At 38.2% G+C, this 12692-nt stretch overlaps 1 protein-coding gene across 1 annotated transcript in view; it reads left to right on the top strand.

The window, feature by feature from the left end:
• Nucleotides 1-12692, top strand: part of LOC146772736 (myeloperoxidase-like) — a 60905-nt gene that overhangs the window by 45598 nt on the left and 2615 nt on the right. The window contains exons 7-10 of the mRNA XM_085638797.1: nucleotides 1355-1515; nucleotides 3552-3804; nucleotides 5343-5513; nucleotides 8718-8955. Coding sequence (XP_085494923.1) covers nucleotides 1355-1515; nucleotides 3552-3804; nucleotides 5343-5513; nucleotides 8718-8955 — 823 coding nt within the window. The remainder of the gene's footprint in view (nucleotides 1-1354; nucleotides 1516-3551; nucleotides 3805-5342; nucleotides 5514-8717; nucleotides 8956-12692) is intronic.

The raw sequence follows: 12692 nt of genomic DNA, 5'->3' as shown, positions 1-12692 counted from the left end.
TTGGATGATTAAGTCACAATCAGGATTGCAAACAGTGTGCAGGTTTTGCCCTTCCAATTTCTATTCCCTACATAGATATTGGCAGAAAAAGCTGTTGAACTGTGCATGGGAAAAAGTGACAGCAAATAGAGAAACGTATACAGAAATCAATGTCCAAACACCTAGTACCCATTGCTCTGGGGAAACCTTGAAAGGTGCTGTTATAACTTGGCCCAAAATTACTTTGCACCTAAGAATTTCATCATTTTAGGTACTGTCTTCTTTCAGTGGTTTGCTGTACATTTGATCAGTGCCTTAAAGAAAACTTTATTTGAGTCAAATCAAAAACAAGTATGCTGGATCCCAATGTGGTGATGGGTTAGCATTCAAATAGCTCTGCAAGATTTCCATGAACTCAATTTGAGTGTTATTGGGGTAGGTGATCTTGAAATCTACAACCATTGTTATCTGAATCTTTGAAGTGTTGATCATCAACTATGAGTGTTTTGTTCACAATAGTTAAAACTGAGGTACATGTCACTACAAATTGTGTGTTGGGAGTGTTAGTTGAAATTGAATCCAGGATAGAGTTTAGTCTTCGGCGAATGAGCCATAGTCAGTGGTAAAGGTTCATAATGTCACTTTCCATGTGGGAGCTTCCAAGCATTTAAGAAAAGCCAAGCTCTTACAAACTATCATTAGCAGCAGCCATGACCAGAGTAGAAGACTGTTATTCCGTAGTCACCAGAAAACTTGGTGGATTAGGATGCAGAGGATCTCTGGCTTCCTGGTTGAGGGGAGTCTCATTGGCAAGCAGACAGTATTGAACCAGAAAGCCCCTTTCCATACTCTGACATCCTTGGATCCTACAGCAGCAAGCTCATAGAAGGTCTTGTATCTATAGGAGAAGAGCTCAACAGCAAGACCTTTACCTGCAAAGATACTCTGAAAATGTACACATGCATCTTTGCTTGAGTGGGACTGTCTGAGGCTCATCAGCATCCAAGATATTCCTAGATCAGGACATGGACTTGCAGGGCTACTTATAAAGTGCATCTGGTGACTCAAGTGTGCCATTTCACAGACAGAATCTATCTCAAGCAAATGTTTTTATTTCCAGTCAGCGGGAAGAACAGGTAATTCATAGACTAGTTTAGAAACACTTAACATGCCACAGGGATTCCAATAAGTGCCTTGGAAGTTTGTGTAGACCACTGAGGATCCAACCAATCTAAGCCAATCACCCAGTGGTCCCACATATCTATATATTCAATGCATGCTGTGTTCCTTGGTATTTATATGTAATATCCTTCGGATTCAGTGGATACATGTGTCAATCAATCACTCTGTTAACTGCGGTTTCCTCTTTTGTAAGGTGACAAACGAGGCAATCAAAATTTGGCTTACTTGACCATCAACACAATATTCATGCGAGAGCACAACCGGTTGGCAAGGGAACTAAAGAAGTTAAATCCACATTGGAATGGAGAAAAAATTTATCAGGAGGCACGGAAGATTGTGGCAGCTTTGATGCAGGTAATGATTGAAGTCCTGGTTGCCTCCTTTCTATCCCATGTGTATGAAAATCTGTATGTGGTGGTGCCTTTGCTGATGTGTGCTGAAATGTAGTGGGCACACCATTTATGTGTGTTTGTAAGTATGTACATGTACTTCCACTGTTAAATCATGTTTCAGGTAAAAAAAACTTGTAATTAAGTTGGGTATCTGAGATACCAACCTGAGTCCACCATTAGCAGTGGGATAGATTTGCTGCTTATCACCATCATGTCTATGGTTTTCAGTTCTACTTAGTGTGACCACCCCACTGTAGGTCATTACAAACACTGTCTTCAGTAATTACACTTTCACCAATAAATAATTGATGCCAAGTGTGGTAATCTAATTATTGAATTGGAAGTAAAACAAACTAGAACACACACAATGCTTTAGGCTATCACACAACCGTCCAGGACTGGAAACAATGTCTATAATGGAGGGAAATGGCCGCCGTAGTGCTACTCTTACCCCATAATTGATCACCAGGGCCTGTTTTTAGCTAAGAGTATCTTGAAAATGCAACTGCTAATGAAACTTGAGCCATTAAGGTTTGAATTCAGGAGGCCTAAGCCTCCCTCCATAAGATGGGCACAATTCATAACTAAAGCAGCAAATGACCTAGCTTGCCTTTGACAGACATATAGCGTCTGCAAAACATTAAATGCAAAATGTGTTCCACCCCTAAGACACCACTATCAGACAGACACAAAAATAACTGACCTACAGATATTTTGCTTCTGCTTTGCGAACCTTACCACAGTCTAAGATGGCGTATGTGCAGTTAGGTCTAAGTAGGATACTTATTTTAACAATCCGGGGGACGAAGTATTTTTGTAGGTAGATAGTTCGACCGTGTTATAGTATACAACCACCTAAAAGGGTTGCTTTCATGAATGTTGCTGTGGTTTGAAGTCATTAGCACAGCATGATATTTAAAATAAGGAAGAAAGCCCTAGGGAGTGGAAGCCATTCACCACACGGGAGGCAATTATACCAGAGCAAATACATTTTCTTTGACTTTATCAAATTGCTTTTTAGATTCAAATTAAATGTATACACAGAACAAAAAATACATCACACTTTATTTAAAAAAATATAAAAGGCTTTAGTAAAACTTCTCGAATATTTCTGGCAATAAAAGAAAAAATAAAAGAATGGTAAAGAAGAGACATCACCTCTTTGTGCAAAAGTGCACAATTTCTTTAAAATAAATTAAATTCTTGTCTCTTACAGCAATGTAACAGAAGACTAAAATGTTAATCAAACATAACTCAGCTTAACAATGGAGTATCATGTATCTCCTAGATCTTGGAGCAGGGCGATGGCAAGTGTACACAATTTCTAAAACCACCCTGAACATTTCTTTGAAATCTGGCAACAGCAAAACAATGAGAGAAGTCTTCGAGATAGTCAAAAATTGAAATGGTACTTTTCCTTAACGTAGACCTGATGCTAGTAAGATTGGTTTTAAAAAAGAGGCATATCTGTACCAAATTCAAAGGGCAAATCAATAGCCTATATACAACGCATTTTATTGCTTAATTTTGCAGCTACATCAGCCATCAGAAAGCAAGGGTTCGCTTTATTATCTCCTATTCTTTTATATTGCAAGAACATTCTCATTTTAAATAGCATATGCCTAAGATTAGAATCAGAATGAAGGTTAGATACTCATTAGGTTGCATATCCATCACTGATAGCTAATAACTAATTGATTAGTTGGTTGATTGATTGTTTGATTAACAGGATTTATATAGCCCCACTAACCTATAGAGTCTCTTTACAATGGCCTATAACTGCCTAACCAAACAAACGTGATTTCAGCTTACATCAGAAATTGAGGAGTGAACAAGAGCGCTTGATGTTGAAGGGTAGAGCATTCCAAAACTTGGGGCCCTAAAGAAAGAATAACTACCCCTTGTTTAGTGGTTGTACTATGAAACCTTAAGGTGGACAATGCCTCAATCAAATCAAATGAATTAACTAGCCACTAAACTTTGGCTTCTTCATTCTAGGTGATAACCTATAGAGACTACCTCCCGCTTGTACTTGGAGACTGGACAGATCTAGAACTCCCTCCTTACAAAAGTTACAATGAAGATGTGGACCCCAGAATCTCCACGGTTTATGTTATTGCCTTTCGTTTTGCCCACACATCCATTTCACCGTACATGTTCCGTTTGGACAGCAAGTACAAGCCTTATGGTCCAGATTTTAAGATACCTTTCCATCAAACCATTTTTGCTACATGGAAACTTGTTATGGAAGGTAAGAAGCTTTTCTGAAATCACAATTGAGTTCATATGATACTATTCCAATATGAAACTCATGTGCATAGGCCCTGTATCTATATTTATGTCTGCAAACCTATACACTGTAATGAACAGAGGACAGTTAGCTTTAGCTTGCCTGACTAAACAAATGTCAGTGATTTGTGATTGGCCATTGAAACATACCAAAGACAATTTCTCGGCAGGTGATGAAATACCATAACGACAACATTTTGCGTTGGGACTCAAATCCCATAGAAAACCACTTGCGAAAAGCAGAGCATCTTAATTTATTGTAATTAGCATCAGGTGAAGGCACGCAACATTTATTATCATGCATACTCTAAAGACTTCACAAGATGTGTTTTGTTACAGATGAGGGTCTGTTAATGAATGCACCTCATATGTAGATGTGTAACAATGCAAGTAAGTCACTGTCTACAACCATCACCCACAGTGAAAGTTCTGAAACTTCAGCCCCAAACTAGCAACAGTGATAAAGTGAGTGAGCTTATCAAAATTCCATGCGACACACATAAAGTATTGTTCTGTGTTATGAATACTGCAACTGGAATGGAATGCCCTTTTCTGGTTGTGACATATAGATTATTATGTGTAGACCTGAAAGTCACATCAAGAGCTTTGCAGTTAAGAATCCGAAGGGATAAGGTTTGATTCTGGTCTGTTTTTCCATTCTTCACCTCAGTAATCCCAATGAGTTGATCGGCAATGTTGTGGTCCCTAGTTCTAGCAATAAAGAAACTAGGGCACTCTGTTGGTCCAACCAGTGCAACTGCACCGTCTTCTTAGATGGAGAAGAGAATAACTTGAGAAGCATAATGAACTGCAGTTCTATCATGCAAAGTTGTGTAGGTCGCTTAGGGGGGGTTGTACAGTTCTGCTATTGCTACAAAGTGTTTTGTTTAGTTCTTATGAGCACATCTAAATATCATTCCAGGTCTTGAGATCACATCTTAAGTGCTATGCCCATATGCTCGAGGTAAATTTCGCCCCTTGACGTCAGTGTGTGTAACTACTTACATAGATGTGATATACTGAGGTCAGTACAATATATATAAGCTGAAACTTAAAGCTACTTACATATTTATAGAATCAATGAACAGATGGATTAGCAAAGTATTGGGACAGAAGAGATTACCTGTAATGTTGGGTGTAAAGCTTTAGAATGCCGTAGTTTAGCACAATATAGAATGTTGCAAGTAATAAAATACCATGCAAGTCAGGGGCAGCCTCAAAAGGTTTATAGCTGCGTTGTCCAGTATAGGTCCACAAGGAAAGGGTCCAAACTAAATTTTCAAGATAATCACTGTCTACATATATGAAATTAATTATAGGAAACTTTATCTTACGTGACTATCCTGAAAATAAGCCATTAATTTACAATCCAGTCTATCTGGAAGTTTTTTCTGGGCAGTTTTGAATGTTTTCTCAATGTTTTTGGATTACCACAACTAAGGCAAACTCTCACTTGTTGTTCTTAACCCTAACTCACTGGAACCTGTGGTCTGATTACAGGTGGGATTGACCCACTCCTTAGGGGCCTTCTGATTAACGACGCCAGGTTAATGAAACAGGACACTATGATGTCAGACGAGGTCCGCGAGAGACTCTTCCAAGCACCTAATAGGGTTGGAGTAGACTTGGCTTCTATCGATCTACAGCGAGGAAGAGACTTCGGCCTTCCGAGTAAGTCCTGGCTTTTTGTAATGATACAACAACCTCCTACTATTTTTTCTTCTGTATTCCTCCATCAACATTGTAGTGTATTGCCTTTCAGAATGAAGAAAGACAGTCAATATATTCCTATTAGTGGCTTGGATTCTTCCACCTCGACTTTATTACCATTAACATATACAATGCTTTCCACAAGATCTGCAGAGCTAACTTCCCCTTTACCCGATTTTCTGCACATTTTTGCAACCACAACCCCTTTACCCACAGGTCTTTATCTCACTCTTACATTCCAATCCTTCCTTTGTTTCTTTGTTTTTCTTTGTTTCTTTCTTTGTTTGTTTGTATCTTTCTTTGTTTCTATCTTTCTTTTTCACTGTTTTCCTACTTTTCTCTACCACCTACTTTGTCTGTCTCTCCCTCTCTCTCCTCCCTCTCTCAAGTCTGGTGATTTGAAAAAAAGATCCTTGTCACAAAAACGAATGCTGGAGTCCACCGCAGTACAAAACAAACACAGAGGGGCCTATTCACAAACTGAATTTTCTAGTACATGAAGTAATACTACAGTAGTACTACTCACGTTCTACAAAATGCTGTTTACTAACCTACAAGCGGAGACCTCCTCCCTTCCTATCATTTCTGTGTGGAGATTTTAACATGTGCAAACCTATGTTTTATTAGTAGATTTTGGTTGCACAAAGCAAGTGGCTGGAAAATGTGGAAATACAAAATGTAAGGGGTTAAGGGAAAAGTAAGGTTGGGTTTGGGGAAGGACATGCTACTTCAAACACCCACCCTCAAAAAGTGAGCCCATATACTTCTTAGGTAACTACAGCCCTAGAGGTTACAAAACAGTAGTAATTGTTTTCCAGTCCATCCTTATAGTAAGTCAAGCATCACACATGGCCACTCACTAATACTGCAACACACTCCCATTGAAAATAATCAAGGCTAACTTAACACCTCATTGGAAATAAAGAAAATAACTAAAGTAATTTCAATTTTTAAATTGTATAAATTGCATATAAGCATATATGCATTTTTTTGTTTGTTTGATGTTAGAACTATACATTACTACTAGACAATAGTTTTATTATTTTAAACTCTCATAAGAAACGTAATTTTAAAATAAAATTCAAATGTTCAACTTTAGTTAAACGATTTCAAATGTTTTAATTTAATTCTACACATAAGTTTTAACAACAATTATTACATATTAAGTAGGGTTTAGTATGTTACTGTAGTGGGGATTTTTTTAGTTAAATTATTATTTCAAAATAGGTTTACATTGAATAGATATCTTTTAATTCATTAATTATTTTACCCAATTTGAACAAAATGAACTAGTGAGCTATAACATTTTATCTTACTAGTTGAATGTTTATATTACACGTTCAAAATTATTTTATATGTATATTTTATATTAAAATACTTTAAATAATGTTGTTAAAGAATAATACATTTTAATATTTCTGCCTATATTTTTAACAGGGAGACTCTACATGTGAAAAATGAATTACTAGTAGCAACTTTACACTGGTAGATCCTGTTGTAGGTTGCTTCTCCATGTGGTGGAGACATGTAAGGGTACATTCCGATGTAAATCGACATTTGGAAATGGTGAATAGCAAACACCTGTACATTTACACCTAGGTCCAGTATGAGAGTTACCCATGAGTAAATCTATGTGTGCAAATTTACCTTTGTGAATCGGGCCCAGTCGGTGCATATAGCAACTGCATGGCATGGTCGTTGAACCCCAAATTTCAAAAGGGAACATTTGCAACAGATGAGTGGTGGCCACACTCGTGAAAAACAAGCCTGTAGATGTAGATATCAAGTACAAAGTGAAGAGCTGAAGGCCCTGTTTATAGTATTCAAGTCATTTGCTCCAATCTTGAGACAGGTTTTGACTTGCTCTGGTAATCAGGGTGCAAAGTGACCTAGAACATGACTTTGTACCTTATTTTATGGTAAGTTCATAGAGAAAGACATATTTTTAACACATATAATTCCTTTGTGTGGTTTTGGCAGGTGTTATCCTAGCATTGGTATGTTGCTACTATGTTTAGCAATAATCTAGTCAACTCATAAAGGGCCATAGAATTTTACCCTGTAACCCACCTGCCCTGGGGTTTGGGGGAGGTACCAATGACTATGTGGGTGCAGAGTTTATCACGGATTGCAAACGAGTCTCCACTGAGAAATTAGAAATTACAGAAATAATCAGTAATTCCTGAAGTTAATTATGCTGGTATTCTCATTTTGGCTTTTATCAGCAATATAGTCCCTTTGGGAGAAACTTGTAATCTCGTTTGAATCGGTAACCCAACAAATTTTACCCGGTAACTGTCACTCCCTCACCCCAACCAGGTACCAGAGAATCTGAGTGTGCAGAGTTTAACAAAAATTGCAAATGAGTCCCTGAGATACCACAAAAAAATTATGAATTACAAAAGTATTCAGTACTCACTGGTGCAATTATGCTGGTAATTCCTATTTTTTCCTGTTTTTAGCAAGAGAGTCCGTGGGTGAACCTTGTAATTTTGTAAGGATTTGTAACCCCAGTTACTGGCCACATTGAAATTAAAACAGGACTCTTTATCAAGGCCTATCCATAGTAAAAAACAGTATGTACAATAAAGTTGTATGCTATTCACAGCTTTAAAAGTATTGTGTGAGAATACCGCAATAAAAAATGGATTTCAATTAAATTCAACATTTTCAAGAATAACTATTGTTCAAATTGACAAAGAACAGCATTTACAGAAAAGATCCATTATAACTCCATCTTTCACAACTACACCATGACATTGATACCCAAACAAGACACATTTTTGAAGACTGTCAAACATTTATAAGACTCAAAGCTGTTGCAGTTTGTTACAATTCGATGGAACGTAAATTAAGGTGCAAACCTCATATTGGATTTTGGCAATGCTAGTGCATGGCTAGGTGATGTATATCCTAGTATTTGTTGGCATGTGTATATTTATCAATTATTCAGTCCAGCTAGGATCCACCTGTCTTTTGAAAGGTAGATAAGGTACCAACTCCTACTTACTTTGGTAAATAGGCTCACACTCATATTTACTCCAAAGGCATGCAAGTTGTTATAGATTGATCATCAACAAAATAATTTGTTCCATCACATGCAGTTAAATCATGTAAAGCATGGCATTTGGTTTACCATGTTATCTTACATACTTTTTTCTTTAGAATACAATACCTGGCGAAGGTACTGTGGACTCACTGAACCAAACAACCTGGCTGAACTCGCTGCAGTCTTTAAAAATGAAGAACTGGCTAGGAAGCTCTTGGATTTGTATAAGACTCCAGAAAATATTGACCTCTGGATTGGAGGAATAGCTGAACCATTTGTTGAAAAGGGGCGAGTTGGTCCCCTCTTCGCTTGTCTGATCGGAAGCCAATTCAGAAAAATCCGGGATGGAGACAGGTAATTTGCTAAAGGACAGATGCCTGAAAACCAGTTGGATGCAGATCATTTCTAGTGAACACTAGTTCAGATATAGGGCAATTTATAGGTTATGCTCACAAACAATATTGTAATTAGTAGGTGGTTTAATGTAGGTATGGAATTTGAGTTCCATATTTGAAGCCATCTATGTTGAGCGTATGTCATTGGGACAGTTGTGGTTCAGAGTACGATTGCTGTATTAGCCAGAAGTGACCCAGTTATGGAGTACACGTGTCCTGCAGGCAAAATTAATGGAACTTGCCATCATGAGGAATGGTAGCTAGTGGTAAGGGCCGCTAGAAGAGGCGTAGGTAGGTAATGCAGAGTTGGCAAAGTAACCCTGAAAATGATGAATTTTCTTTTCTGACAACGTCTGCGGATATGGCACAAGATGCCAATAAGGTTTGTTGGCAGATAGTATGTTCTCTTGACAAGGGTATCAGCTGTCAACACATAGCTCTCCAAAATATTCTGAGGATGGGGTGCCTTTATGTGCATTGGTATATACAGGGTCCTCAAGTTTACTGTTCCAATAGTACTCTAGCAATATTTCAAGAACTCATGTTTTATGGTTCTCCATCAGTACTTCCTCATCCAGTCCCCTGGAGGACATTTAAACAGTTCAAGTGAGGACTTTTCAGCTGTGGTCCAAGGGAAAACCCAACTCATAGAGACCTGTGTTGTGTTTAGAGCTGCATGAATCTTTATTAGAGCATCTCTTCCTTTAGATTGACAGGGTGCTCTATCCTAGAAAGATTTAATGTAGCTTTTTTGTGGTCTAGCTTGGCTTGAACTAAAGACGGCAACCATACATGTGTAAACTAAAGATGACCTTGAGGGTAGGAACTCCTTCTTGAAACAAGCTGTCAGTGATGATGGTATGGGCCACAATGCTGCCAAGGGCTGCATTGACCTTGCTCCAGCAAAAGACTTCCCTGTTGCTACATCTACATGGCTCGTCACTGAGACTTGTGCAGCTAATACCATTCCTATTAACTTTGACAAAAGACCTAATTTATGCTTCTCATCCCTCTACATTAAAGTATAGTATATACATTAAGTTTTGTTTTCTTCCATACCTGCTGTGAAACTGTAAACTGAATAAATGTATGCTTATATTTCTTATTATCATCCTTCCTGAGAGATCTGCGGTATCAAAAGAGACATACGTGTAGACACAAATTCCCCTTAGGCACATTCACAGGGGTTTAAACAGAATGAAAAGTCTTGCAAAATGACGCTAAATGCACTAGCAGTTGAGCAACAGGATGGTGAGAGGCATGTAGGTGCTCATGCTGCATGGAATGACCATAATATCATGTACTGATACAAAACGTATAAATTACTCTAAAATAAACAAAACTTCAGAGCGCTAACTGTTACATTCTGGCTAATGCTGCAGGTGTACCTTGGTCCATATGTTCGGATACAAGAAAGATGTTAGAGTCTATTAAGAGATAGTTATGCCCCAGTACAATTTCTTCACCTCTCCTCATTTGCTTGAAGTTCACTTGTATATGAATGAGAACAGGTCTGTTTTCAATGTTTTCTGAAATGCATATAGTTAGGCTCGCTCAGCTCTCAGGCTTGGGGTCAATACATTCTACAGTCTGGTGCCCTGAACCATCAAGATCTTGTCTCTGTGTTTGATCTAATTGAAGGCTTGTTGGGTAATCAAGTGTATGACACTCAACCACAAAAAAAGTCACCACCAAGGAATTACCAAGAGGGAGCATATGGTCTGTTTGCAATTCATCACAAGCAGAGGGATTCCTCAGAGAAGCGAGTGCTAGATGGGGGTGTTAGGCTTTGGGGTGTGAAGGCTGGAAGGCATTGGGGCCTTGCAGAAAACATGTGGCTCATACCAAAATGGATGCCAAATACTAGTCAATGGATAAAAGTCTAACTTCCCTATAGTAAGAAAGCATAACACAAAAATATTGAGAAAGCAGTATAATTGATTTGGTTTTATGTTCAAGTAATAGTGGGTATGTGAGCCTACTAAACTTCAAAAGAATTTTACAACTGTAATTGAAAAAACAAAAATGGTATGTTATTCACTGGAGTTTAGAGTCTTTTTTAGAATTATTCTGAACGGCTGACAACAAATTGTATGAGAACAGAAAAGGGGACTGAAAAGACAGGCCTCGGGATAATCCTATATTCAACCAAGAATGCCAATGTTCCCTAGATCTTCTAAGGTGCAGACAGGTTCTGAGGAATTTTCACCGATCATACAACCCCCGCTGTTGACTCAATGTGCTCTACAGAGACAGATACCTCAAACAAAATCCCAGTGTTATGTGGAGGTGCAGACTGTTTTCGTGACATCATCTGGGTACCTTTATTGTCAAACGTGGGTTCTCTGTGTTTTGCTCTGCAATGCCATCAGTTAATTGAGTTAATTGAATTCATTGAATTAATTTTTATTTCAACCTCATTCTAACCATGTGTTATCTTAACTACAATGTTCTACTGTAGCTCTTTATTTGCATTTTATTTATTATACGTTTATATTGTTTACACTACAAATTAAAGAATAGTAGTGAAAATATAAAAATTAAAAACAAAAATAAAATCTAACATAAATATGTTGTAAATATTTTGTTTCCTTACTTGACATTTATTATTCTGTAGGTAGTATTGACCTTTTTTTTTACCCTTAGGCGATCTTTCTTGGTTCACGTTTTGTACACTTGTTGTATTGCAGCCTATTTTTGAGATACTTGAATTATAAGTCATAGGCCTGAATGCATGCACACTTGTTCGAGTGACTATTTACAAGATACAATTAGCTGTCTATCTGTGGCTTCCAGGTGAACTTCCCTTAATGTGAAACCCTCTTGCAGCACAATATGTCAGTGTTTGGTGACGTCAAACTGTTGCTCTACTCTCAAAGGGAATCCCTATCTTCTCTCAATGGGAAGTTCAAAATGGTGATGAGATATCACATTCATGACCATCACTATGGGTTTTCCTCATTTGCGGTCTATGATTATATGGCCTGACAGATTGTATTTATACGACAATATCATTGGAGAATGGGCAGTAACGGTAGGGTCCGCTACATTTCTCAACACATCTGTTAGGCAAATCTCAGCAAATGCCCATGCCATTCTACAGTTACAGGTACAATTGTACCTTCCTGGCTTTCTGAGAAGTGTCCTACCTTCAGAGCACCCAGACTGTGTCCACCGACCTGCTTGTCTACAAAAAGGGTGTGCCAGGCAATCTTCAGTCCATAACAAAGACTGCATATTCCACAGACCCAGGTACCTGCACACTAGACCCATATACTTTAACAAACACTCTTACTGTGCCAGGGCACAGGGTATTCCATAAATCAAACTGTGTGTCATTGACAATCTGTCTAACAGGGCTATAGCCACAGCTTACTGAGTTCTAAAGACCCCTTATGTTCAACCAGCGCACCCTCTTACTTGCACCAGTATCAATGTGTTCCATAGAAATGGATGTTGTTTCACCAAAATACCAAGGATACCAAGATGTATCACACGCCCTTTGACCCGAATTACTTCACAGGGTTGAAATCTTGTCCCGCCCTCAACACCTACTTTTTTCTGCCAAGTAGTTATGGAAATGGCAGGGCTTGAATACTATAGAAAGTTTACCTTCTCTTCCTGCTTTCATTCATTCTGATACCAGGGTTAACAGGGTCAGTGCCAGGGTTCCCAAAAGAAATCCTTCCTACCCAA

Source organism: Triturus cristatus, chromosome 12, assembly GCF_964204655.1.
Source record: "Triturus cristatus chromosome 12, aTriCri1.1, whole genome shotgun sequence".
Taxonomy (NCBI): domain Eukaryota; kingdom Metazoa; phylum Chordata; class Amphibia; order Caudata; family Salamandridae; genus Triturus; species Triturus cristatus.
Note: the sequence above shows the minus strand (reverse complement) of the source record. Positions and strands in the feature narration are given on the sequence as shown.